The sequence below is a fragment of the Chamaea fasciata genome, unplaced genomic scaffold, assembly GCF_029207755.1.
Source record: "Chamaea fasciata isolate MVZ Bird 193981 ecotype frontalis unplaced genomic scaffold, bChaFas1.0.hap1 SCAF_4, whole genome shotgun sequence".
NCBI lineage: Eukaryota > Metazoa > Chordata > Aves > Passeriformes > Sylviidae > Chamaea > Chamaea fasciata.
In genome coordinates this window covers 54,021,346-54,048,366 of record NW_027094089.1, presented here as the reverse complement: position 1 = coordinate 54,048,366, position 27,021 = coordinate 54,021,346, and the positions used below count along the sequence as shown (strand labels likewise).

At 42.5% G+C, this 27,021-nt stretch overlaps 2 protein-coding genes across 4 annotated transcripts in view; one reads left to right on the top strand and one right to left on the bottom strand.

Moving 5' to 3' along the window:
- Positions 1-19,800, top strand: part of ABCA1 (ATP binding cassette subfamily A member 1) — a 92,054-nt gene extending 72,254 nt beyond the window's left edge. For 2 of the 3 annotated variants that reach the window (XM_066181613.1, XM_066181615.1), the window contains 27 exons: positions 74-146; positions 653-855; positions 1,849-1,897; positions 2,569-2,682; positions 3,016-3,167; positions 3,618-3,742; positions 4,113-4,211; positions 5,385-5,574; positions 5,728-5,822; positions 6,189-6,221; positions 6,779-6,884; positions 7,596-7,670; positions 8,071-8,240; positions 9,199-9,376; positions 9,913-10,028; positions 10,116-10,260; positions 11,585-11,708; positions 12,309-12,438; positions 12,572-12,692; positions 12,868-12,930; positions 13,388-13,494; positions 13,869-14,010; positions 15,230-15,364; positions 15,585-15,688; positions 15,816-15,908; positions 16,129-16,372; positions 16,577-19,800. In XM_066181613.1, coding sequence (XP_066037710.1) covers positions 74-146; positions 653-855; positions 1,849-1,897; positions 2,569-2,682; positions 3,016-3,167; positions 3,618-3,742; positions 4,113-4,211; positions 5,385-5,574; positions 5,728-5,822; positions 6,189-6,221; positions 6,779-6,884; positions 7,596-7,670; positions 8,071-8,240; positions 9,199-9,376; positions 9,913-10,028; positions 10,116-10,260; positions 11,585-11,708; positions 12,309-12,438; positions 12,572-12,692; positions 12,868-12,930; positions 13,388-13,494; positions 13,869-14,010; positions 15,230-15,364; positions 15,585-15,688; positions 15,816-15,908; positions 16,129-16,372; positions 16,577-16,717 — 3,327 coding nt within the window. In that variant the 3' untranslated portion in view covers positions 16,718-19,800. The remainder of the gene's footprint in view (positions 1-73; positions 147-652; positions 856-1,848; positions 1,898-2,568; positions 2,683-3,015; positions 3,168-3,617; positions 3,743-4,112; positions 4,212-5,384; positions 5,575-5,727; positions 5,823-6,188; positions 6,222-6,778; positions 6,885-7,595; positions 7,671-8,070; positions 8,241-9,198; positions 9,377-9,912; positions 10,029-10,115; positions 10,261-11,584; positions 11,709-12,308; positions 12,439-12,571; positions 12,693-12,867; positions 12,931-13,387; positions 13,495-13,868; positions 14,011-15,229; positions 15,365-15,584; positions 15,689-15,815; positions 15,909-16,128; positions 16,373-16,576) is intronic. The other variant, XM_066181614.1, reaches the window with a different exon arrangement.
- Positions 19,801-22,495: 2,695 nt separating this feature from the next.
- The window catches only part of NIPSNAP3A (nipsnap homolog 3A), a 9,263-nt gene continuing 4,737 nt past the window's right edge, over positions 22,496-27,021 (bottom strand). The window contains 4 exon segments of the mRNA XM_066181612.1: positions 22,496-23,409; positions 23,520-23,606; positions 24,264-24,413; positions 25,954-26,115. Of these exon segments, the coding sequence (XP_066037709.1) occupies positions 23,333-23,409; positions 23,520-23,606; positions 24,264-24,413; positions 25,954-26,115 (476 nt within the window). The 3' untranslated portion in view covers positions 22,496-23,332.

The window sequence follows — 27,021 nt, the reverse complement described above, 5'->3', positions numbered from 1 at the left end:
GAGTGTAGCATCTGGTGGGCCCCATTTTGAATAAACAGCAGGAAATAATGTTTGCCTTCTCTTTTGTGGCCAGGATGACAGTGTCTCCCAGAGCAGCTCTGATGCTGGCCTTGGCAGTGACCATGAAAGTGACACATTGACAATAGGTGAGGCTTGGAAAAAAATTTAAGATTGAATCCCACTTGACATTGCTCTGTAGCTCGCCTTGGACAGGTGCCTTAATCTTGTTGCTCCTATGTAGCTACAGTCTTTGGAAAATTATTAAATTCACAGTGATGACATTTTAAATATTGGAATGCTTTTCTTGAGTGAGCCGTTTTGAATTCAAGCTGTTCTGAGAGTTAATAAGCAAATATTATGTAGCTACTTGGCCTGTTAGCAATATATAATGTTGATGAGCTGTACATCAATGATTTGCAGGTCTTCCAGTAGCATGCAAGTTCTCCCAAGTTCTGCACATGAAAAGTGTAGCCAGGCTTTTATGCAGCCTTGTGTTAAATTAAAAACAAATTAAAATTTTCGTGGAAATGAGCTTATTTCCAGAGATGTCCTATTTGCCCTATTTCTAGCAGGATTTTTAAGGCTGGGCTCTTTTTTCCACATAATGAGTGGTAACCAGAACAGAACTATCTTTTACATTTGTTTTTTCTAGATGTCTCTGCAATTTCAAATCTCATTACAAAACATGTTCCTGAGGCAAGACTGGTGGAGGACATAGGTCATGAATTAACCTATGTCTTGCCATACAAAGCTGCTAAAGAGGGAGCTTTTGTGGAGCTGTTCCATGAAATTGATGACCGTCTTTCTGATCTTGGCATTTCCAGCTATGGCATCTCTGAAACTACTCTGGAGGAGGTTAGTGAGCTCCTGATTCCTGTTTCTCTTCAACTAGGCAAAATAAATCATGACAGAATTAAAAGTGAGATAAAGCCTTATTGCTTCCTGTAAAAATTGGCAGAACAGGCACCTTTGCAGTCCTCTCCAAAACGGATTGTCTCCTGCCTGTGTAAGTGTGGGAAGATAGAGGTGTGCATTAAAAACTGAAATGTGGTACAGACATGCAGAAACAGGTCCTATGTACTCATCTGCACTTTGCTGAGATATCATGTAGGCTGGCCCCTAGGCTGATTTGGCTTCTAATGTCTGTTATTTTTAGGGATGCTTTGTGTTGCATTTAACTGAAAATATACATTTCAGTACTGGATACATACATTACGTAAACAATTTACACATATGTCCTTGTCAGGGATTTTTTTATGGTTTCAGAGTTTATTCCATGTGACTGTGTTCCTGCTGCCAAGTCACTCTCTTTATCACAGAAATATCATGCACATTATCTCTGTGGAATCTTCATTTATTTATTTTTAATGAATGACAAGGGAAACTGAAATAGTGGTGTTGTCACTTACTGAGGTTGCCCTCTAGGTCCTTCACAGCTGTGAAGACCTTGGTTGTTATCTGCAATTTGAAAACTGGTTATTTCTGGTTTAGGAGAGTCCATGGGTCAAGCTCCATGAAGATGCCTATTCAAACAAGAGTGAGACCACTGTTAGATATGGGGAAATATGAGATTCACCAAGTTTAGTTACTCAGTCTGTTTCTGAGACACGGGAAAGAGCTCATGTTTGAGATGGCCTGGGAACTGATACTGGAAAGGGGGAACAGCTGGTAGCAGTCTGGCTCCTGGAAATTGGAGAGAAGCCACAAAGTCCATATCTCCATCATGCAGAGGATAAACTCAGTATCCTCAGTTCTCTTATTGCACCTGCCAGTCTCACATGGCATCTTCTGAAGCAGTACCCACAATATCTCTCCTCTTGATTTTCATTAACACTTATTTCTTTTCAGATCTTCCTGAAAGTGGCTGATGATAGTGGTGTGGATGCAGAAACCTCAGGTGGGTACAGTTGTCCCCTACAGAAGTGACATGTGCCAAGGTGTGACAGATCCTGATTGAAACTGAACTGAAGCACTTCCACCCTAGTATTTTTAATGACCTGAAATAGCTGGGTTTAGTGTATTTAATACATGCTTTTATGTGCTGTAGAGGTTAATTGATTCAGTTGGTAGCTTATTTATTTTGTAACAATGAAGAGTTTCTAATGTTTGAGTATATTGCATATTACTTGACTGACACTGTGGTCTGCTCTGAAGAACTCCTGACACAGTAGGGTCCAAATTACTTTCTCTGAGAGCAGATCACTGCACTGAGTGCTCATAACAGCAAATTGCACTTGTAGTCAAGTGACTACGTATGACTCTCATGTGGCAAGTGAGTTTTCCTACAATGAGAGCAGCCTGCTGTTCCCCTGGGAAAAAAAAATAAAAAAGGAATCAAGTGCACTAGAAGTTTCTGGGACATCACACAAAGTATGGTGCATAAAACATGACCCATTGCAGAATGACAGTCTTGGTTTTGCTTTTACCTGCACTGAAGTCACTCCAGATCAGCTCTTCAGTTTGCAAATGGGAGACATGTAAAATGAAAATTATATTGCTTTGGTTTTTCTGGGGCTAGCTGGAGATTACCTGAAGCAGTTCAGCTAACCATAACTGCATTATTTTCAGATGGTACGTTGCCAGCCAGAAGGAACAGACGTGTGTTTGGAGACAGACAGAGCTGCCTTCGTCCATTTACAGAAGATGATGCATTTGATCCTAATGACTCAGACATAGATCCAGGTATTGCTAGAGTTCAAGCTTATTTTCTTCCTGTGGATGTGCTTTCATATTATAAGTACTGGAGATCTGAAGGCTGAGACTGCCAAAGGATTGGTGATGTGTTTGCCTGTAGGAATTGTGGACAGGATACACAGCCAGCTCAATCCTCCCTCCAAAGTTCAGAGATAAGGGGGAAAATACATTCATGTAAATTTCTGTTGTTATTGCTGCTGACTGTGCTTTTTTTTTTTTTGGTGTGTGAGAGTGGCTACTCCAGCTATCTATCACATTTTGATAGCTTCAGCACAGAGAGCATCTCTGAATTTTTGAATGCGGGTTATTTCTTCTTGCTAGCAGAATCCAGAGAAACTGATCTTCTCAGTGGCATGGATGGGAAGGGCTCCTACCAGATGAAGGGCTGGAAGCTCACCCAGCAGCAGTTCATGGCTCTGTTGTGGAAGAGGATGCTCATTGCCAAGAGAAGCCGGAAAGGCTTTTTTGCCCAGGTGAGAGCCTCCAACATGAGCAGACTCCCTCAGCAGGGACATCTCTGGACCGTGTATTGTAGTCTGAATTGATGGTGGCCTAAAAACCTCAGGGGAACGCAGATAACCAAAATTAGCCTTCACTGCATATGTGGGCAGAAGGAGGCCTGTGCAAGTGAAAGGAGTTGAATGATAAACTGTGTAGTTACAGTATTCTTCAGCAGCAGAATGTCATTTTGCCCTTGAGAACAGCATTTGCAAGCTAAGTCCTCTATATCTGAAGTGAATTCCCTGGCTGAATGTCAAGACAGATCTTGCATTGGTGTCTAGCACTGCTTTGGTGTAAACAGCTAAAGTATTCCTGGGAAACTTTGAAAAGGTTTTGATCCAATAAGTGATTCATACATAACTCCTGATGCCTCTGGAAACATTTGCTTTAAAAAAGGACTTGTTTTTTCCTTGCAATTTCAGATTGTGCTGCCAGCTGTCTTTGTGTGTATTGCTCTCATGTTCAGTCTGATTGTTCCTCCTTTTGGGAAGTATCCCAGCCTGGAATTACAACCCTGGATGTATGATGAGCAGTACACTTTTATTAGGTATGTTTTGTGTGGCCTATAAATGATCTTCTTTGCAAACTTGAGTTACTGAGTTCCTTATCAAGTTGTTTTGGGTTTCATGCTTATCTCAGACACACATTTTTAAAAAGAGTTGTGGTGATTTCTTCTTCGACCTTTGAATGCCAGCTCTAAGTACAGGCAAGGCCGTAGCTATTTCTGAGTGGTGTTGTGATTCTCCTAATACCGTGTACAAAGACTTGGAATGTGTATATGCTCTTAGGCTAAGCATTCTTCAAGGACAAATCCCCACCCGCATCCTTTCACTGTGCTCTTAGCCTTGCTCTGTTGCTTCCGTTGCTATTTGCTTGTTACCACACTGACTGATAGTGTTTTTCTGCTGTTCACATAGCAATGATGCTCCAGAAGATGCAGGCACTCACAAGCTTTTGGATGCCCTTCTTGATAAGCCGGGGTTTGGGACACGCTGTATGCAGGGACATTCCATCCCGTAAGTAGAACTCTGGTCTGGGAACAGGAACCACAATCCTGGTAGCTCTAGCTGAGTTTAGGAAATTATAGTAATAATTTAAGAGCAGGATTTAAGCCAAATGAGTTGTAATTACACTCAGTTTTTCTGCTCAGAACCGTTTAAAAAAATTTCCAGCCCTCAGTCTGGTGAGGAAGTGAGGTTTGAGTGCAAGCCCTTCCTGACAGAGATGGAAAGAAGAGAGCAAATTACTCAATTTACTCTTCAGTCCTGGGCATGATACAGGACCTATTTATGTTGCTGTATGTTGTTGACTGTAGCTATTCCCACTCCATAATCCTTTGTCTCCTGCTGCATTAGAAACCTGAGTTAGCACCCCACAAACACCAGCAGAAGGAGCGGAGAGCCAGACAGCATTTGTGTTGTTTCCCAACTTCCACCTGACTTGGTGCATGGCCTTGGGCGAGTCATTGAAGATCTAGTCTGTGAACATACAAAAGCTATACACTCCAAGAGTCCAAGATGATGTGTCCAGAAGACCTGCAACTAATGTTCACAGGATGATGGGGAGGGAGGCAAGGTGTCTGATATAGTGGCCAGTGGTGGAAAGTAAGCTGCATCCTTCATAACAGGCATGAAAGCTGAGCTATTCCACCAATGAGCCATGGGGAAAAAGCTTCCCACTGCAACCTTGGGGAAGAGCACTGTTTTGGTGCCCCAAAGGCAGAAATATTATCCAAGGAGTCATCCAAGAAGATTGTCTGCTGTGATCTTGAAATCACAGGATATCTCAGGTTGGAAGAGACCCATGAGAATCATTGAGTCCAACTATCTGCTCCTTGGAAGACTACTTCCAACTAAAACATGTGACTAGGAGCATTCTCCGGATGCTTCCTGAACTCTGAACAGTGTACCTGCTGGGACTGTCTGAAACAAAGCATTTAATTATAATAAAAAGAGGGGAGTGTCTCGCATTACTCGGTACCACCCTCAGTCTCTTTGGCAGTGGGATCTGTTAAAAGCTGCAGAGTCTGATCTGTTGCTCTAAGCACTTTCTCTCAGGAGGTCAAGCTCCTTTGAGAAACACACTGCCTCTTCTGGGGACTGTGGAGTTTGATCTTTACATGTCTTGTAAGTAAAGGCCATTGTATTTGTCTTAAAAACTGCTTTTTTCTTGCCTCTTCCCAAACACAGAGACACTCCTTGCACTGTGGGACAGAAGGAATGGACCACTGCTTCAGTCCCAGAGTCAGTCCTGGCCATCTTCCTGAAAGGCAACTGGACCATGGAGAATCCTTCCCCATCTTGCGAGTGTAGCAGTGAGAAGATCAAGAAGATGCTGCCTGTGTGCCCTGCTGGTGCAGGTGGCCTGCCACCCCCACAGGTAGGAGGGAGCTCAGTGGTACTGCAGTGAGGAATGCTCATGAGGAGCAGAGTGGCTAGGTGTAGTTCTTGCATGCAGCATTGCACAAGATTTATTTCACTCAGCACCTGTTTTCTGATGAGCATTTATCTGTGTTTTCACTGGTGACGCCAGCGTGAGCAAGACACAACTGACATCCTCCAGAATCTGACAGGCCACAATATATCAGACTACCTTGTGAAGACCTACGCACAGATCATTGGGAAAAGGTACCTGTTGAACACTCCCCCTTCCCTCCCTGACAAACACTGCTTGCTCTATGGGTGATGCACAGATCAGGCAAATGAGCCCAAGCAGCCAAAACTCTTCAATAGTGAGCCAAATCTTCTAGGGTCCTCAGGTAGCCCAGGTCTTCAGCTCAAGTGATGTTTCTGCTCTGTTAGTGATTCTGTGTGCTGACCCTCGTAGTTAGATTGTGAAGGAAGCCTAGGGATTACACTGAAGAGGAGTGGTGGGAGCTGTAACAGATGTGAGAGGCTATTGCGCTCTTTTCCCCGTTTGTGTGCCTGCAGCTTTGTTAGGTCTCTGTCTCCTCTGGTTCCATGTACTATATATCAACTCTTTTCTCTCTGCAGCTTAAAGAATAAAATCTGGGTGAATGAGTTCAGGTGAGTTACTGCCTTTTCTTTTGCTTTTATGTGTCCACTAAACCTTGAGTGTCATATTTAGCAGGACACATCCACCCCGTTTGCAGTTTCTATTGTAGGACTCTTAACTGCCAGGTGTTGGAGGAAGATGTTTAAGGATAAACTGGGACAACCCCAGAGCACTGGACAGCATGTCTGCCTTATGCAGAGAGCAGTCTTGAAAACATTTGCATTACCAGTGTGCTGGTACTCTATTCTGGGAGGTGCTATTCTTCCAAGCAAGGGCAGCAGGGAGATGTCCTGCTTTGCCTGCAGCAGAGAATACCTGCCTTTATTAAATGGACAGCATGCTGAGCAATGGTAATATAAGTATTTAACCCCAGAAACAAAGAGTAGAAGACTAAATGGCTAAGCAACCATGTAGAATAAAAGTTATCCTTTCATGTAAGAGTGGAGACACTAGCCTTGGGTGTACTGCGGGAAGAGGAGACATATGGAGAGGGATGAGGAGTGGCGCCTTCTGGAGGTCAGTGAATAGTTGTGTCTTAGCATCTCTTTCTATGTATCTGAACTTTCAGGTATGGTGGCTTTTCCTTGGGAGCCAGTAGTTCCCTTGTGCTTCCTCCAAGCCATGAAGTCACTGATGCCATTAAACAGGTGAAGAAAATTTTGGAGCTGGCACAGGTGAGCAGTTGTCCCCCATAAGCCCAGGATGCAGTAATATTGAGTCTTGTTACTTGGGAGATGACTTGGAAGTCATAAAATGAGGAGCATGTTTATGTTAACTGTGTCCACTGACTTCTCCCCACTACTTCTGAGCTGGGATCTCACAGGCTGTTGTTTGGGAGTAGCAGAAGGCTTGAAGACATGCTCAGCTAAAGCTTACCCAGTCCACATTGCTGATGTGGGTTCTGCCCAACACCAGTTGCAAGCCTTTGGAGATTGCAGACATGTGAATGTTTTGTGGCAGGACAGGGTGGGCTGTCTGGGAATTAAGAAGTGGTCACTGCTATCTTCAAAACCTCAGTTGAACTTCACTGTGCTGAATCTGCCCTGGCTCAGATGAGAATTTGGGCCACGGTTTTCCCCTGAGACTGCCAGCCTGTGGGCTGCAATGTCTCTGAAGGTTGCATGCAACTTTGATTAATACATTTTACTGGGGAAAAAACAGGAGTAAGACTGACCCTTCTTACTGGTGAGACTACAGAAAGGAAAGGGTGAAGGCAAGCCACAGTTACTCAGCCTTCTTACCACCTCCAGTTTGGTGGGTAGAGGCTGTTGAATTTGCAGAAAGCTGTCAGAGCTGTGAAAAGCATTGTGAAGTCTCTGCTAGACCCCAGGGCATGAATAAAGGTATTCTTAAAGGGGAAGTAACTGTCTCTTTGCTGTTTGCAGGGGAGTTCTGGGGATCGATTTCTCAACAGTTTATCAAGTTTCATGAAAGGCCTGGATACAAAGAGCAATGTGAAGGTAAATTAACCAATCCTCATTTCTGTGCCTGCTATTTGAAGGTCTGGTGACTTGGAGTCACAGCAGTTTGTCTTGGAAAACTGTGTAGGCCAGAGTTCTCTGTATTTGCTAGTGGAGTAAATGTAGCTTGTAGTTTTATGTGGGCTTCCTCAAAATCTGTTTCTCCTGTGAAGTCGAGGCCTGAATGTCAAAAGGAGTTCAGTGCTGGATCAGTGATAGCTTCCAGCAGCCTCTTCTGCTTATTGATTAAACTGTGTGTTCTGCCCCTCTGCAAGCTAGCTGGAAGGATGTGGGAAGAAATATGCTCTCAGCCAGGGAAAGGATGTTCTACAGGGCTTAGGAAGCTTTTGGGTAGTTGATGTACCTGGTGCCTCTCTGATGCCGACGTGATATCTTGTAGGTGTGGTTTAACAACAAGGGCTGGCATGCCATTGCATCCTTCCTGAATGTGATCAACAATGCCATCCTTCGGGCCAACCTCCAGCAGGGTGAAAACCCCAGTGCCTATGGGATCACTGCCTTCAATCACCCACTCAACCTCACCAAGCAGCAGCTCTCTGAAGTAGCTCTGTAAGTTGTGACATGAATGTGGATGGGTTTGGCCTCATTGCTGATGACTGGTGTCTTGGGTTGCAATACTGGAAACAGAGAACATGAGAGGTTTTGGACACACTGGTGGACAGTCAGTGGCTTCTGCCATTTAGGCTCTTAATATGCAGGCCTTATTTTCTCTGGTCTGGGAAGGTGGCAACCTGTGCTGCTGAGAACTTGTTGTTGAACAGCACTGCTGTGCAAACTTTCTCTGTCTTTGAGTCCCTGGAAGCTGCAGTTTCTAAGAACCAGCCCTTTTCAGGAATCAGGCCTTCTGCAGCTCTAGGAAACTCCTCTCAGCCTCCTTCAGAAAGGTGTCTCACCATGAGTATGGTCATTCTTTTGTCCCCACCATTTGACTAGGAACCACTAACAGGTCCTGTTGAGTTTTGCCCACTGTCTCAAGCTGGGGTGCACACAGTAATGCACAGAGTTGACTTCACTGAGGCGCTGACTAGTCCAGTCTCACTATGATCAGAGTCAGAACTCATACTCTCTGAGCATATATATCCTTCAATCCATAAAACAGTGGCAGATGACGGGCAGATACTTCTGAACTTTGAAACACCACCAAAAAATAGAAACCCCAACAACCCCAGAAAACAGATTATGTGGGAAACAAAGTGGTGGTGATAAGGAAAGCAGAAAGCAGTCTATTATGCTGAAGTTATTAACCAGTCTCCAGGCTGTGATGCTACGCTTGAGATGCCAACAGACTGTGTATGTTCCCTTTCCCATATGGCTGGAGAAGAACTGTGCAGTTGAGAGAGGCTTGCATGGTAATGCTTTACTCAGGATTCTGAGTATTAAGGACAGTATAAGGACAGCATAAGAAGAAATAATTTCTGCCCTGCCCTGCCCTGCATGAGCTGCCTTATTTCATCTCAAAGGAGCCAGTACCAGCATACAAACAATTTGCTTTCTTCCTTTTATCCAGGATGACCACCTCTGTGGATGTCCTCGTATCCATCTGTGTGATCTTTGCCATGTCCTTTGTTCCTGCCAGCTTTGTGGTTTTCCTTATTCAGGAACGTGTCAGCAAGGCTAAACACTTGCAGTTCATCAGTGGTGTGAAGCCTGTGATCTACTGGCTGGCCAACTTTGTGTGGGATATGGTAAGGACTTAGGCGGGGCTAAATTATCCTCCATTCTGTTTTTCCAGGGTGTCTTGAAGTGCACAGTGCATTTTGGGCCAGTGGGCACTACATTATTTCAGTGAACAACTGTGACTATGACTTTCGTGTTTACTGTCATGGGGCAGTGGTTCATCTTGGTGGGTCAAGGAATACAACAGAGGATGGAAGGATAACCATAAGCTGAATCACTAGCATTTATTATGTCGCTCTAAAATACTTACCCAAAAACATTTGTTTGTGTAGCCCCTTGTTCTGCTCTGTCCAAAGCAGATTTTCTTAACCTGTGGTGTCTGAAACCTGTGAGAGTCTACTGACTACTTCTAGAGAGCAAGAAATATAAATTCATGTGTATTTTATTATGGTTCGTACATACGACACTTTTAATAGTCTCCCATTGAAAACAGCTTTGGGAACACTGAAGAGTTTTGAAAATTATTGGATTAGAGCAGAAAAACATCTCTCCTTTTTTTATGTCATCTGGAAAGAAATCTAAAGTCATGTTTTTCACCTTCCAGTGCAACTACATTGTTCCAGCCACACTAGTTGTCATCATCTTCATCTGCTTCCAACAGAAGTCCTATGTATCCTCCTCCAACTTGCCTGTGCTGGCTCTCCTTCTGTTTCTCTATGGGTAAGGGATTTCTCACCAGAGGATGTCTGGGAAGGCTCTTGGACTTGGAAGATTCTTACCTGATGTTGCTGCCTTTTCTCTCGCCAGGTGGTCCATCACTCCTCTTATGTATCCAGCTTCCTTTGTGTTCAAAATCCCTAGCACGGCATATGTTGTACTGACCAGTGTGAATCTCTTCATTGGCATCAATGGGAGTGTGGCCACCTTCGTCCTGGAGCTCTTCACCAACAATGTATGTTTTTCAAGAGGCTCCTCACAGTCTTGTGCTGCTACAATCTAGTTCAGTGTTGTTTCCATGTTCCCTTTAGCAGCCAGATCTCCAGAAAAGCCAGGCTCTGGCCTGCACGCATTAGCTTCAGCAGCAGTTTAAACAGGGTTCTGGTGGAAATGGGTTAAAGCCCCCCCTTTAGAAAAGCTCACAAAGTAGTTAAGGTGCGGAAGGGGCTCCTGAGATTGCCTAGTCCAACCTCTGACCAGAATCAGCTACACCAGTGTATTGGGTTTGTGTGGCCTGGTTTTTTGTAGTGGGGGGCCAAGATCAAACTGCCACAAGCAGGTTGTTCAGGGCCATTAGATTTTAGCATTTCCAGGGAGAGACTCCACAGTCTCTCTGGATGACCTTTTCCACTTTTCAGTCATTCTTAGGGTAAAAGAACAAAAAAAACCAAAACAAAACGAAGAATGTTGAAATGGAATTTCTTGTATGTTCTTAATGAAGGGCATTTTCCATCTATGAAGGCCATTTAATCACCCAACCATTTAGTTGTCCTGAATTTTGCCTCCTATTTGTAGATACCTCTCTAGCTATGTTGGGGAACTTACACACTTCACTTCAGTTTTTAAACACCAGATGCCTGCTGGGGAAAGTACAAGTTCCTCTCAGGCTTGTAGACAACACAAGATGTCTTAGCAAGCACTGTTTGACCAACAGTGGTTTTCCTTTTGGGAGGAGGCTCAGGAGACACCATGGGAGTTATTTGTTGATTGTACCTCTTCCTGTGGGCGTAAGGATGGAGTCCTTGATGATGGTTCCTTTTGTTACAAAGCCTGTTCTAGCTCAGTAAAAATGAGTACATGGTCAGAGATGAGTACCTGGCAGAACAGAAACTCAGGGTACTATCAGTTCTCAATCCATGGGATTGAAGCCAGCTGGAAGAAAACAACGGAAAAGTGTTAGAGCTTCCAATATGGGATAGGAAGGAACTCCCTACAGCCACTGACATAACCAGTCTGTGCAAGTTCAGCTTCCCTGGGTCCTCAGCCAGTGGCATTTTTGCATATCATTGTTTGCAGACACTGCTTTTTAGACTGTGTTTGGAAAAAAACCCTTTTATTGCAGTTGGCTTCTATTAATATCTTGAGCAACACAACAACACTGACTGTCCAGAGGAGCCATAGCCCTGGCTATTGGGAGAACATTTCTAATCCTTGGATTTTGTGGGGTTGCAGTGTTGGGGAAGGGAAGGAGGGGTCAGTGACAACATGGGTCACTCTTGGGAGGTGGTGGCTGAATTCTGCTCAGCTGGCTCACTGGCATTTGATTGTTTTCTTAACAGAAGCTGAAGGACATCAATGACATCCTGAAGTCTGTCTTCCTCATCTTCCCCCACTTTTGCCTGGGCCGGGGACTCATTGACATGGTGAAAAACCAGGCTATGGCTGATGCTCTGGAGAGGTTTGGTAAGTGAAATTGTGTATCAGAGAGACGATGGCCTGAAAGGAACAGAGAAATCTAGAATCTGCTCCAGACGAGGAGCTCTAACTTTTCAGGAACTGAAAGTTCACAATTTGCAGCACAGACCTGGTCAAACATGGCAAGTCATCATATCCTTTGACTCTTAACTTAAGAGAAACTGGTAGATAGATCCAAAGAATTTTTGAGTTAAGAGCATTAAATAAAAATGCATAAAGACGATTGTACGGAGATCATCAGGCCTAGTGTAAGAAGTCGTTGAGGTTCTGGAAAGCTGGATTTTTTTTTTTTTCTGGCATGTGGATGCCAGGCCTGAGTCATAGTCTTTCTGTGCTTCACTAACCTTTTGGAAAGGTGGGCTAGCTCTTTAGCAGACTGAATTTTTTGGACCTAGGTCCCAGTTTTGCTACAGTAAAAAATGTGCATGCAGCCACAGCTGGCCCCTTGTGTGGTCTAACCCTTCCCTCCTGCAACTGGCTGATCACCAGCTGTCCCAATGCCCAACTTGGTGAGCTCTGCTGGAAGAAATGCTAGCCAGCTCCCCTTGCTCTGGAAAAGTTATTGTGCTTTTAATCTCATTTTGGCAGGAGAGAATCGTTTTGTGTCCCCTCTGTCATGGGAGCTGGTGGGAAGGAACCTCTTTGCCATGGCAGTAGAAGGTGTTGTGTTTTTTCTCATCACAGTGCTCATCCAGTACAGGTTCTTCATCAAACCCAGGTAGGTTGTCCTCTCTACTGTGCTGCTGCAAGCAGGTGAAGTTTTCATTGGTGTTGCCTATGAAATGGGGAGAATATTACCTATGAAGGCCCTGTCACTTGCTGCTAAGGTTTTATCATGTTGCTTTCTTCAGGCCTGTCTATGCCAAGCTGCCTCCTGTGAATGATGAAGATGAGGATGTAACTAGAGAGAGGCAGAGGATAATTAGTGGAGGAGGACAGAGCGACATTTTGGAAATCAAGGAGCTAACCAAGGTGACAGAACTTCTGAATTCATACTCGTTGACACAAAACTACACCGTTCACTGTGCCTTATCAGAGGAATTCAGTGGGGTCAAAAACTGGATCGAGTTAGGAGTATTGAATATGTACAGCTCTAATTAGAATTCTTTGACATTGTCCTTCTCATTCTTTTTTCTTATGGTTTCAGATTTACAGAATGAAGAGAAAGCCAGCAGTTGATAGGATCTGTGTTGGAATCCCCCCTGGAGAGGTAAGCATATTTGTTAAATGCATTGTTTTGCTATTACTGCAGAATATAGAAGCCTCAAGACAGCACAGGGTAGAGTAAGATCAAAACCAGATAAATGTTCAAATTGCACAAAAGGAAAGTAGAAATGGAAGCAGTTTCTGATTCTGTGTATCTCTGCCTTTGAAGAAGATACTTAACTCTCAGTGTCAGGGACTAGAAGCCAAACTCCAGTATGCAAGGTTTGGCACAGATGAACTGTGGTGACAGTGTGTGAAGGTGACACCACAGTTTGTTCATCTTTCCAGCCTAAAGGTTTATACATAAAATAAAAACCAAGAAGATTTTTTCTTTCTGAAAATAGACTTGAGTCCGTCTAGCTGCCCTGAGGGTCAAGTTTGCTTCTTTCCATCTCGTCAGTGCTGAAAATGATGCAGCTGGATCCTGTTCTCAAATACACTGTGCTCATTTATATCCCCAGTGCTTTGGACTCCTGGGAGTAAATGGTGCTGGCAAGTCATCCACTTTTAAGATGCTAACTGGTGATACAGATGTGACGGGAGGAGAAGCTTTCCTCAAAGGAAACAGGTGAAAGACAATACATCTTTTCTCCTCCAGTTTTAACAGCCTTTTTTCCACATCAAAACTCTCTTCCACAACTCTTAGCATCTGTTTCAGCCCTTGTTTGGGTCTGGTAAAGTATATCAGTGGCTTAGGAAAGTCGATTTAGTCTGGTAGTCATTTCTGTGTAACAGCTCTTCCACATTGAAATGTCATTAAAAAAAAAAAACAAACGAGGGAAAAAGGGACAGAGATAAAAAGTAACTTGATCAAGATGGATTTCTAGGATCCTGTATTTTTGTTAGTTCAGTGATTCCAGGAACACAGTTTCACGCTGTTTTAACATCTAAAGTAGCAGCATGTGCTCATGAAATCCTAACAAAGGTTTTTTTCTTTTACAGTATCTTGTCCAATATCCAAGAAGTCCATCAGAACATGGGCTACTGCCCACAGTTTGATGCTATTAATGAACTGCTGACAGGGCGAGAGCACTTGGAGTTCTTTGCACTCCTGAGAGGAGTTCCAGAGAAAGAAGTCTGCAAGGTAAATGAAACACCATAGGACCCACCCCAGTGACCAGTTTGCTGGTTCTTGTTTGCATGCAGCTTCCTTGCAAGTCATGTAATGCCATGATGTGATGCTGTTAAAGATACTGCATCGTGAAATCTGCCCCCCTTTTCTTCAGGGCAATCCAAGAGTTGCCCTGTTTTTTCAGTGTTGCCTGGAAAAAATGTACTGAATGGAAGGGCAGATAATTTGGGTCCTACGTTCTCATAGTGAATGCTCTTCTCCACTCGACAACTTTCTTCCTTTAAGAATTTAAGGGCTGTGGAACTGCAGGTCATGCAGAACCTCACTTGCTGCAAAGTGTTAATTCTTTAAAGTCCCCAGAAGCAAACGCTCTACAGCTTAGCAGAAGCCTTGTTCTGAGTTTTAAAAGCTTTCCTGTTGATCATGGTGCATTAAAGTGGTGCTATTTCAGCATTCAGAATGAGGTTACAATAACAGTCTTTAAGCAATTGATGACAGCTGCCAACACCATGCAGCACTCTTCTCAGCTCTGTTTCCTGCAATTAACAGTTTTTACTGTAGGAAACCTGAGTGCTCTAGGTAGGTGATATCCAGGGTATGTCCAAAGCAGCTGGAGTCCTTCTGTGAGGTGGAAACTGCAATCTCCTTCTAAGATTGCTGCCATGTTCTTCCATGTGATGTTCCCACCAGCTCCATATAAAAAGGGACTCAGTTCTGGGTGTGATTTGAGTAGTTGCTGAATCTCTTCCGCAAAACACACTTTAGTCAGCAGGGCAACAATGACTGCCTGTTGGCACCATTAGGGATACTACTGAACAACAAACCAGATTCCATCTATCCACAGGGTAAGTAAGATGCACTATGGTGTGAGTGCTGTGGGCCAGCAGCGTCCATGTCCCTGCTGTAAGCCTGCAGTAATAGGAAAGCTCCCTGAAGCTTGTGCTGCTAAGAGGACTAGTCTGTTGGTTAGTGTGGCTCAGATGATGTTGAACTCATGCCCACTGGCTGATAAGCTGCAGCCATTTGATTTTTCAGGCCTCCTGGGGACAGGGTTACATATATCCCGATCCAGAGGTGAACAGGGTGTTTCAAAACCCATATCCATGCCACAGGAGATCCTCGGATAAATGGGCCTTCTGAAAGCTACTTTTGAAGCCAAAGCTTGTAAGAAAAATCTTTGTGCAGATGTTGCTATGCCTGATTGAAGGTGGTGGTGTGCGGTCTGTCATAGGTTGGCGAGTGGGCAATTCGGAAACTGGGCCTTGTGAAATATGGAGAAAAATACGCCGGGAATTACAGCGGAGGAAACAGACGCAAGCTTTCCACAGCCATTGCCCTCATTGGAGGGCCACCTGTGGTGTTCCTGGTGAGTCTGCAACCTTTGCTCATCAATATTTTTATAAAAAACAGGTTGAAATGAAGACTAATTAAAAATCTGGTGCATAATTTACTTTCTCATTTTAGAAAATAAATCCAGTTTCCTTATTTTCAGTTTCCATAATCAGGAATGGACAGGTCATTTCAAAGATGAGGTATTTGTCAGTAGAATGTAGCAGCACAATCTGGTTTTTGTATACATTTTGCAGGATGAGCCAACAACAGGGATGGATCCCAAAGCACGTCGCTTTTTGTGGAACTGTGCTCTGAGTGTAATCAAAGAGGGGAGATCAGTGGTGCTCACATCTCACAGGTAAGCAGCAGCCCACTTGTGTCATACCTTGGCTTTTACATCTGCCAGGGCTGGATGCTGAGCTGAGTCTTTCTGCTCTGCCCTTCAATGCTATTTGCAGTACTAATGAAGTTATTTCTGCCTGCAGCATGGAAGAATGTGAAGCCCTGTGCACTCGAATGGCGATAATGGTCAATGGGCGATTCAGGTGTCTGGGCAGTGTCCAGCACCTAAAGAACAGGTAGGTTTTTTTATTTTTGCTTACACCAGAGAGTTTGCTTTTTTAGGGAGATACAGTTAGGCTTAGTTCCTCACGCAGCATTTCCATTGCTATTCTGACTATAGGAAATGCTGTGGGATTTTGAGCCCACTTGTTTTTCAGAAGCACTTAACTCTTGTACTGACTTTTTTGTTGTTGTTGTTGTTGTTTTTGTTTTGTTTTGTTTTTTTCGTTTTTGTAGGTTTGGAGATGGTTACACCATAGTGGTGAGAATTGCAGGGGCAAACCCAGACCTGAAGCCTGTTGAGGAGTTCTTTGGGCATGCCTTCCCTGGAAGCGTCCTAAAGGAAAAGCATCGGAATATGCTGCAGTACCAACTTCCCTCTTCACCATCCTCCCTGGCCAAAATATTCAGTATTCTTTCCCAGAACAAGAAGAGACTCCACATAGAAGACTACTCCGTTTCACAGACCACACTTGACCAAGTAAGTTTTTAGTAGCTTGGATGCCAAAAGCTTATTTTGCAGAGATAGGAGTACATCCACCAATTTAATTGACCTTTCTTATAAGGGCATTTAAACAAAGTAGAGTACTGAATCCCAGGACTCTTTCAGGATGTCCAGTGCTTCAAGTGCCATGAATTAATGAAATTCTATGGTGGTGTGTGACATGGCCTTTTTTTCTTGTAGGTTTTTGTAAATTTTGCTAAGGACCAAAGTGATGACGACCATACTAAGGACCTGTCATTGCACAAAAACCAGACTGTGGTAGACATTGCAATCCTTAACTCCTTCCTGCAAGATGAGAAGGTAAAAGAAAGTTGTGTGTGAGCCAGTTTCGTCAAAGAAATGATGAGCAGCATGCAAACTTCCTTTTCCTGGGATAGGATATTCCCAAAGAAGCTAGAGGAAAAGCAACTGGACACTCTACTGATAACCATTCAATGCAATGCAATTCAATGCAATGAAAACAATTCCTTTACAGGGGCAGCCTCATGGAGTCGTCTTGTACTGTTCTCCAGTGAAAGACTTGAACTTAGCTCATTACAGGATAACTCTGAAGCTGTGGTAAAGCACCCACAAGATGCTGTGGGCTTTCAACAATACTCTTGTTCTGTACAGTATGTTTTTATTAGGGTTTCTAAAATAATTCATTGAGGAATCATGGCCAGTGGTTATTTACAGATATTTTTGACGTGCATGTTTTAGTCTTTAGAACATTCATGTCAGGAGTGGGAATGTGCTGGTGCTATATCCATTGCTGGCAATGTATGCACCAAAACAGTCTCAGTGGCAAGAAAAGGTCACCACCAGTGTTGTAGCCCTAAGTTGTGAAAACTTAACCTGACAAGCTGGCTTTCTCTAGGCTGATGTAGGTCAGTGGTGACAAAGCTGAGGCCACAAAGTAGTACTGTGCAGGTGGGATGGCAAAAGACAGGCCATCATAACCACACATCTTCATCAGAAAGTGATGATATGCAGAACTGTGAACCCTCCAAATGCATGATTGTCCCACCAGCATCACAATCAACAACATACTCTGACTAGGTGTTTGTGCAGTTAAGTACTTTCCTGCTCCTCCGAGGTACTGTTGCAGCTGCATGAACGTCTAGTAGAAAGAAGTGGGTGAGAAGCAGACAGGGTTTGGACCACAGCAGCACACTCAGTAGTTGTACAAGCTGCTAATGCCAAGAGCAAATTCTAAATCATGAACTGTCACTCAGATTTGTAATATCTGCTCTTTAACCCCTGCTTTGCACCAGAAAGGTACCCATCATCTGGAATTACTGCTTAGCACAAGCATGTTGCTGTTTCTGGCTTTGCCAGATAAAACTAGAAACGAGATGTAGATTTTTTTTTAACAGTATTATTTATGACTTTAAATAGGTAGGTAGCATAATTAGGGATTGAAAATGCTTTCAGTTGATTTTTGTAGCCATGATATTTCTTTACATTATGCCTGTAATGCTATGCTCTCTTTCTATCCATGTGGTAGACAGCTGCATTCATGATCTGACCATGTTCCAGATTCTGGCAACCAACTGCTATCTGCAAACAACTGCAAGTTGTTCACCTAAAATTTTCCTGTTTGGAAACTGGTATAACCTTAATGTGTAAGTTTCTGCTTCTGTTGTGCAGTGTAGTTTCAGTCATTAGGTGATCCCTAACTGGAGAATGCACCCTTATTATACATGTGAGAAACAACTGTTTCAGTAAAAATCCCCCTGAAAAATAAGAGAGTTCAAGATAGTAGTGCTACAGTTCATCAGTCAAGTTTTCAAGTTTTACAAAGCCAGACTAAGATTAAGAGGGGAAATTATATAGTAAGAATAACAGATTTTTGTTCACATTGTACAACAGTCATGGGAGAGTATGCTTTTTGGGTCCCTCTGTGTTGCTTTTACATTCAAAAATTGGTTCAATAATGTGGTTTGAACCCAAGTCCAGTTCCTGAGCTGTTCCCATATGCCATGCCTCTGCCTTCAATACCCAGACAGGTTCTGCACTAGTTTTGATGCTACTCCATGAATCAGTCATGGACCATTTTCTTCTGTGAATGACCACAGCAGCCCAGCAAATGCTGAAAAGGCTGGCATGAGCCTGAAGAAGATTGATTACATCTTTCCAAGTATACCTGGTAGCACTGACCAACTCAATATTTTTAAAACACAGTTAAAACAAGTTTCTTGTCCCTCTGCTTCCTGCCTTGAGGTAAAGTAAAAGCCTAGTACAGGCTCTGCTGAAGTGCCTTTTTCATACTTTTTTTTTTTAAATCTGTATAATTCATTGCTAAGGGGATTAAGAAAAGGAGTGTAAAGGGGATTGGTATACCTCACTTAAAACATGCTTTGTTATTACCTTTATGACATCATCACTCTATGGGGATGAGTTACAGGGTGGTGAATACACCAGACTTCCAGGTGCAGAAACAGCAGAGCTACAGCCATGACTCCAGAACAGGCTGCAAGTATGCTGCAGTATCATGGAAACAAGTAGGATGTACTGGAGGCTTGCCACTGCTCAGTCACTATTACAAATCAGCATTGCATCACTGAAGTGAAGGGCTAACGTTCTGCACTGCACCAAACTAGTGCATGTGGAGCTAGAACGAGTTCTAGGAGGATTCAGAATTGGTCCTGAAAGGGCTGTGGTTTGCTCTTGGTAACTGCTCATTTTAATTATTCATATATCAGGAAATAACAGTTACATGGTAATACACTTTCCTTAGCCCACCAAAAAGATTCTCGATTTCTATTGCCCCATGACTGTCATGCTTACAGGGTTTGCTATCTGTGACAAAACGTTGCAGTAAATGTGGATATTAATCAGACTACTTCACAGCTCTGATCTGCATTGTTTGTACTGAACAGACAGCATAATGCAACACTGGCATGAAGATTTGTCATGGAATACATTGACATCCACTAATTTTTACTCATTCAACTATGTGTTGGGGAAAAATCGCTCAAGAGTCATACACATTATATGAACCACTCTTGATAATGAAACTACACTGAGGTGTTAACTTATTTTAAACTTCAGTACTGTTGACATGTTGCATCCCTCTTTGTAGTACATTTGTATTTCAGGAAGGAGTTGTATTTTCCCCATGGTTAAACAACCACTTTTGTGCTTATCTTTCCCTCCTGAATTATAGTTGGTCCTTTGTTCCAAGCACTTTATGCTATCTGTAATGGGATCTATTTTTGCACTGGAATATCTGTTAACTTTGCAAAAATCTAGAGAGATTTCACAACTGAAATTTCTAAGTTAAACCCTTAAAAATGGACATTTTCATTAAAAGCAAAAAAAAAAGTATATATATTTGTATATGCTAATATCTGTTATGTGAAGTATTAAAAGGCACTCTAATTGCCTTGTATTAAGTAAAAAATAAAGCTGTTATAGCATCATTGGTCTTCACAAGTGTAATTTTGGCATTTGTTATTTCAGGGAGCACTGCTAGAAGCTTTTGTTTTACCTGGTTTTATTTTGTTGTGAACTTTGGATGCATGAGATTTCAATAGCTCTAAAAACTACTACAGAGTAAATATACTATTTTCAGGTAAATGTGGAAATGCAAGATAAAAAGGTAAGTGCTACATTAAACTTATAAAGTTGGTAAATAAAACGGTCTCTAGCAACTGATTGGTTAACTGTCAAATCCAGCTGCAAAGCATAACAAACTTCTCTGGATATTTAAATCCCAAGTCAAGTACCTGCCTCTGAATTTTTATTACAGAGATGCGAGTTGCTGATTGCTCTTCCTTGCTAGAACACCCTATACACTCAGTTGATTTTTAACAGTTTACAAACGGAAGCAGAATAATGGTGTGATTGCTCAAGGATAAATTTATCCTAAAATGTTGTTTGCTACTGCCTATAGTATCAATGTCAACCAACTTCCAGTATCTAAGCAATTCATGAAGTTACACTCATGAGGAAAATTCACCCTGAAAAAAAGAAGCCAATTAAAATTCCAGAGAATCACAGAATATGCTGAGCTGGAATAGACCATAAAGGATCATCAGGGTCCCATTCCTGGCCCTGCACAACATCATCCCCAGGAGTCACACCCTGTGCCTGTGAGCATTATCAAAACACTTCTTGAACACTGACAGGCATGGTGCTCACTTCCCTGGAGAGCCTGTGCCCAACCACCCTCTGAGGGAAGAACATTTTTCCAAAATCCAGCCTAAACCTCCCCTGACACAACTTCAGGCCATTCCCTGAGGTCCTGTCACTGGGTGCCAGAGAGAAGAGATCAGTGCCTATCCCTCCTCTTTTCCTCAGGAGGAAGTGGTAACTGCAATGAGGTCTCCCCTCTATCTCCTCCAGGCTGAACAAACCAAGGGACCTCAGATGCTCCTCATTCGGCTTCCCTATGACTCCTTCACCATCTTTGTTGACCCTCTCTAATGGCTTACTATCTTTTACATTGTAATGATGCCTTAAGATTTTAGCTTTCATATTTTTCATGTATTTTTAAGCCTGCAATTTTTTAGTGTATAACTCTAAACTCCATATAGAGTGTTAGCTATAGTTTTTCCATTTTGGTCAGACAAAACAATTCCTATCCAGGTCTGGGAATCAAGCACACCTTACTGTCTCAGGCCCTGAGAAATGTAAACAAAAGTGAGTGGGTGGGAAGCAAACTTAGGTAAATTACTTGATTACTTGGAGCTGTAACTGGAAGATTAACCCCCAATCTGCAAATGGACCAAACTTATAAAACTACAAAAGCCCATGACCCATTGTCCATTTTTGGGTGTAACCCCTGGGCGGGCTTTGTCTACCTGAAATGTATCTGAAGGCCCTTCAATAAATATAACTGCTTTTTATTCCCCTTAATTTTGTCTGGCCTCTGTTTTTAGGTAGTCCCAAAAGGTATCAGTGGTACCCAAACCTGCACACAGGACTCAGGGTGAGGCTGCCCCAGTGCAGAGCAGAGTGGGACAATACCCTCCCTTGCCCAGCTGGCCGTGCTGTGCCTGATGCCCCCCAGGACAGCGCTGGCCCTCCTGGCTGACAGGGCACTGCTAACTGATGTTCAACTTTCCCCTGACCAGGATCCCCAGGGCCCATTCCTGCTGCTTTCCAACATCTTGTTCCCCAGCCTGTCTGTACACCCAGGGTTACCCTACCCCATGTGCAGAATCCAGCACTTTGCCTTGTTGAACTTCATGTGGTCGATGACTTCCCAGCCCTCTTAATTTCCTGGGTTTTTGACTTTGATCTAGTGTCCAGCTGGCACCTCCGGATAAAGAACACCTCTAACATCTTGAATATTCTTTACTGTCAGTGCTGGTGTTAAGGAAAATAGTTTTAATTTAAAAAAAGAAAAACAACCAACCAAATGAAAAACCCCAGTGAAACAATTCTTGCATTCAAATGAAAAGGAAGTGTTTTTGACTCTCCCCATTTTTCCACCCATGTTTTTGTTAGTAAAAAAGAAATCTTCCTTTGAAAGAACAGTTACAAGGCAACATTCTGAACAATACACTGATTCATCAGCTCTTTGTACCTTAAAAAGTTGATTTGTAAAACGTAACGCAGGGGTCTCTGGAGTTTGTTTCCATCCTGAGTATGCTAAATCTGACTTTGTCGGAGGGAACGGTGTTTAAGACATGGATATAGCAGCCGGGACCTGTTACACTCCGTTAACTACAGCAGTCACATTCCATGCACCCACCTTGGACACAAGCATAATGGCCTACAGCTTGTTTTAGTGCTTTCTGTGAGATCTTAATGCATTTTTAAAGCAGCAATAATCATTAGGCAAACTCCACAAAAATACTTCAGTACTCAATTGATCATTGCAGATCCATGATTAACATGTAGAAAAGCCTCTCAAATGCTCTGCAATTTATAGTCAATACCTATAAATTACAGAAGAGGGTGCTCTGTACCACTGTACACAAAATAGAAGTTTGACTTCTCAGCCCATGTGCCTCTGCCCTTCTGCTATTCACTCTAGCTTACTGGTTCTAAAGCAATTTGTTGTTGACCAAAAGACAAGACCTGCAAAATGAATACTGTACTTGGAGAATGGGATTTATCTTTTCATAGTTTAAAAAGAGTAAGAGCCTGAGCCATAAACACTAAAAATTAATGCTTTATGCTCGTTTATTCAGCTTTTAACAGTCTGACAAAAAGTATTTCAAAGAATGCCAGCACACGTAAATCAGATGAGTCTGATGACACAATTGAACAAGAAGGGCTAATAAGCTTTAGCACCCTAAGAAAGTATTAAAATACCCAAGGCAAAACTTGTGTGGATAACTCACTGTTTTAAGGCAGTGTTTAATGAACAAAAAAGGAAAAGGCTGAAATGAACCATAACAAGTTATTAAGTAAAATGTCTCATGGCAGAGATCATTAGGACATGCTACCTAATCAGCCCCACTGTTGCATTTAAGTGCAATTCCAGCAACGATGATGTACATCACTCAGAATTAATACAAAGCATCTCAGTGAGTTGTCTGATTAAAACATATAATTGGGTTAAGATACATGTGGGAGCTCTCCTTCTTACATTGTATGGAATAACTAAGATCTGATGATTACAAGAGGCATCAAAGTATGTTATAAAAATTATACCATCCCTGGCTGGAATGCTGGACAAGAGTACTTCCTCAGTTTGGTAAGTGATCTAGCTATGCAAAAAGAACTTAGGGATTAAAATAGATGATTGGTAAAGCATGGTTTGTGTCATGATATGGCTCAAGTTCTTTGGTCTTGGAGATGAAGGAATATCAATGTAAACTTTTGTTTAACAATTGGTATCAGAGTGCTGATTTACACTGCTAGTGGGTCAGCATTGTGCATCCATTTTTTGTCAACTACAGAACAGCTCAGCTCATGAGGGTATGGCAATCCATGTCACTTGCTGACAGCACTTCCATCTTGTCTCTTCTGCTATCAGTTACATCCTTTAGGAGAAGGTTACTTCAGCGGTGAGCATTGCAGAGGAATCAGAAGCACACTTTGCTGCGACTCCAAGAATCTGACACTATTGCGCACTAAAATTAAATGCATGTTTAATTAAGACAGTATTCCAATGAAAAGTAGTACCTTTCTCAGCATGCATGCAGGTAACACAGGTGAATTTTCTAGATTCATCATGTCTTACCAGCTGCTACGACTCTGGCATCTTCATGGGCACTGTGTCTTCCAGCTGCCCGATGATCTGGGCTCTCGTTCCACCATAACACATTGACTGAGAAAGTACAAATAAAGTCAGCTGAGCACTATAATGCTGCAATACAACGCATACACTAAGTCCTAGCAATCTGCCTTCATCTGTTACATGTCTTGCAGTTATCAGAAACAATCCTCCAGGCATGCCAGTGGTGGGATGATCTTTTACTGAGCCGTTGCATGGTTTGACTTCAACATCAGACTTGAGTCTTTTAAGATTGTAGCAACTGTCTTAAGCCTATAACCCAATACATAAAGCTGGGTTCAAGGACTGTTTACAGGACTCTGGGGATCAATACCAACATTTTCAGCAAGCTGGCCAATCCTGATCCAGGACGGGGCCTTGCCCCCATGCCAAAGTCTGTATCAGAAATTGATGAGTACCTGTGGAGTGCACTTGTTCTGAGGAGGCAGGAACTTGATGTTGCCTTCCCTATGTTAAACTCTTCCCTTGACCCAAACCCTAAACTCCACCCCTGCAACGCCCTATAAAACCCCATGGCCCTGCCTTTACTGGGTCTTTCGTCTGCGTCCCCCTCCTTGTCCCCAGGGGTAAATAAATGGATTCTTGAGCTTAACAAAATGGAGACGCGTCTTGTTTGTTACCCTGCTGGTGCCTGCAGCTGCAGCCTCGCTGGACATGATGGACTCTGTAGCTACGTGATGCTACAAGTACCTGTGTTAAGTAATCCATACTCTGTGTGGAAAACACCGATCAGGGTGGTATATCCTGTGTTAATGTGAGCATTGATTGCAGCTCGAAATGCTTCACCCCACAATGCTGGCCCACCAGGCTTCATCTGGAAAGTAACCCATTCATATACACCTAGAAGAAAAAGCAAACACTACCACAAAGAAGGAAATACCAATTAATACCACCAGATCTTGAACCATGTCTCATGGCCACAGTGTATTTGCTGTGAGACGAGTATGACATTTCCCTGTCATTTGGGGACAGTGGGAAACTGCTCCTTTCTCCCAACATGCACAAGAACTCACAGCTTCCAGAGGCTCACAAGAACACAGGCTCACTAACTGCAGTCAGTTCAAGTGTACATCTAAGTACCAGGGCCCTGAAGAACAGAAGGCTTCACACAAAGCCCAACTTTGCAATTTTTAATGTTGCATGGAAACTTTGGGACATTCAGACTTCTTGCAGATATCACAAGTGGTCATACTTGCTTGAGGGATTTGGGTGGCTGCTTGAGCAATGCCGGGTGTCTTTTCTAAGACTGGAGATGTTTTCTGGTGTTGAAATGGTTTATGACATTACAAACCCCTTTGACCCCCGGCAGTTGGTCACAGTAAGATCTGACAGTGTAACCGACACAACAGGACTAGTTTAGCACCTCTGTTGTGTTGATCTCCCTTATTTGTAGGGAGATCCTACAAATACTCCAGTCCTGCTAAAAGCTACTTGTCTTCTTTCTGTTCAGGTAGTTACTTCAGATCACAATTGTTGGCACAATATTAAAAAGCCAGACACTTGCTACTTGGCAGTGTCTGGTGTCACTCTCCTGCAATAGGCTGGAGATAAACTAAAAGCGTGTTTGAAGTCGGCTCTCCAGATTTTAGGAAATTTGGACTGCTTTCAAATTCAACAGTAACAGCATAGAATTCCGAATCCTGGGGAAATAAAGAACAAAGATTACTGTATCTATACATGTGCTGAGGGCTGAAGCAAGGTCCGTTCCCTGTCACTTAATGCAAGAAAGCCTGCCAATGTTCATAAACTGGGGAACAGTCAATATTATTAACATCAAATTTGCTACAGGGAGAGTTAAAATATATAGGGAGATGACTTCTACATCTAACCTATGATTGTTAAAAAAGAAAAATAAGGAAGAATTGCAGAACTACAACTTGGTCAGTTTCACCTCTGTGCCTGGCAAAATCATGGGGCAGATCCTTATGTTTGACTTTCATGTATTTTCAAAAAAGTAGGGAATCTTTTAAACTTTATACGAAAGAAGCAGTAACATCAAAGCAAATTGGTAAGAGGAAAATCTCCGTGAAAGAGAGCAAGGAAATGCCCCTCACTGATGGACAGACAAATGAAGTCTGGGATGACTGCTCTGACCACTACTATGGCACTGCCATTTTGCATGTTCATTTAGCAAGCCACAATCCTGATCATTAACAACCTTAATGATCAGCACTCTAGTCAGTTACTGATGTATATTAGTGTAAAATCCTTCTGAAAAACTCTGTCCCTCATCTGTGTTACGTCACCTTTTCCACATAGGTGCATGTACATGCATTTATTACATAAAGGGACATAAAACTATGTAATACCTGGTTTAAACTTTAAGCCATTTTTTGTTAGTGCTGGTAACTTTACTCAGCAAAAGAAAATATAAGCTCACCCCTTTCCTTTGGAGGCTTCCCAAGTTGACACCAGGGCACCAGATAAGCAACCTCATTGTGTTGTTTCTCAATCAAGGGGAGAGCTGCAGAGATGAATTTTCCCTGCCAGTCTTTGTCATTTGCTAGTGCCTGCCGGACTGTTGTTCTGTGGGCAAAATTATCTGTAAGAAAGGAAAAAAAAAAACCCATAAAAATGCATATTATGTCACATCAGACTAAATCAAAATGTGTAAGGCAAACTACAAGAAGGCAAACTACACTTCTCTAATTTTGAAACTGGTATTTTTAGACATCATATTAGCTCAAAGCAGATGTAAGTTTCCTTTAAATCCTGAAAACTTCCTCTAAAATCTGTTTTAGCTCTCAGATTGAAGTGGATTCAAGCCAAATGAAATCTTCCTAGAAAGTTCACGGAAGAGTTAAAATAAGCTAAGCAATTTTACTGTTAAAAAAGATTTACACATGGCAATTATAAGGACTACTGAATGTGGCAACAGTTACCAAGGATAAGATTTGGAGAAAGCACAGTGGATATGGAAATGAAGTGGAAAAAAAAATCAGGAGAAGTAATAGCCGACCAAGAAAAAAAATGAATTAATGTAGTTTGGCTTATATAAAGTGACGTTAACAGTGTAGAATTAATATTTGTGTGTTCAGTTACATAAAAAGATGTTAAATGCCCAAAACGTTTTCTTTTTTTTTTTTTTTTTTTTTTCCTTAATGAAAAACAAATCCACTTAATTAGGAGTCTGAATTTCAACTGCTTAGGCTGCAGTGGTAAGTTAGGCAGTATACTTATGCAGACAGCTCCCAGTATTACAAAAGAAAAATCCAGCATCTGACAATGGGAAGAACCTTGAGAAATATCAGTATCTTGGGACTAAGAGGTAAATATAGAAACTATGTAAGCAGGGGTCTGATGAATCAAAGGGGAAGGATGTTGTAAAGTTTGTTCATTTCTCACATCACAGTGTGGTCTTAGGGTGGGGGGAGGAACCACCACAACTAGACATGCAAAACACTGCTAGAAAACAAATGGTATAGGTTTTCCCTTAGTTTTGCATTTT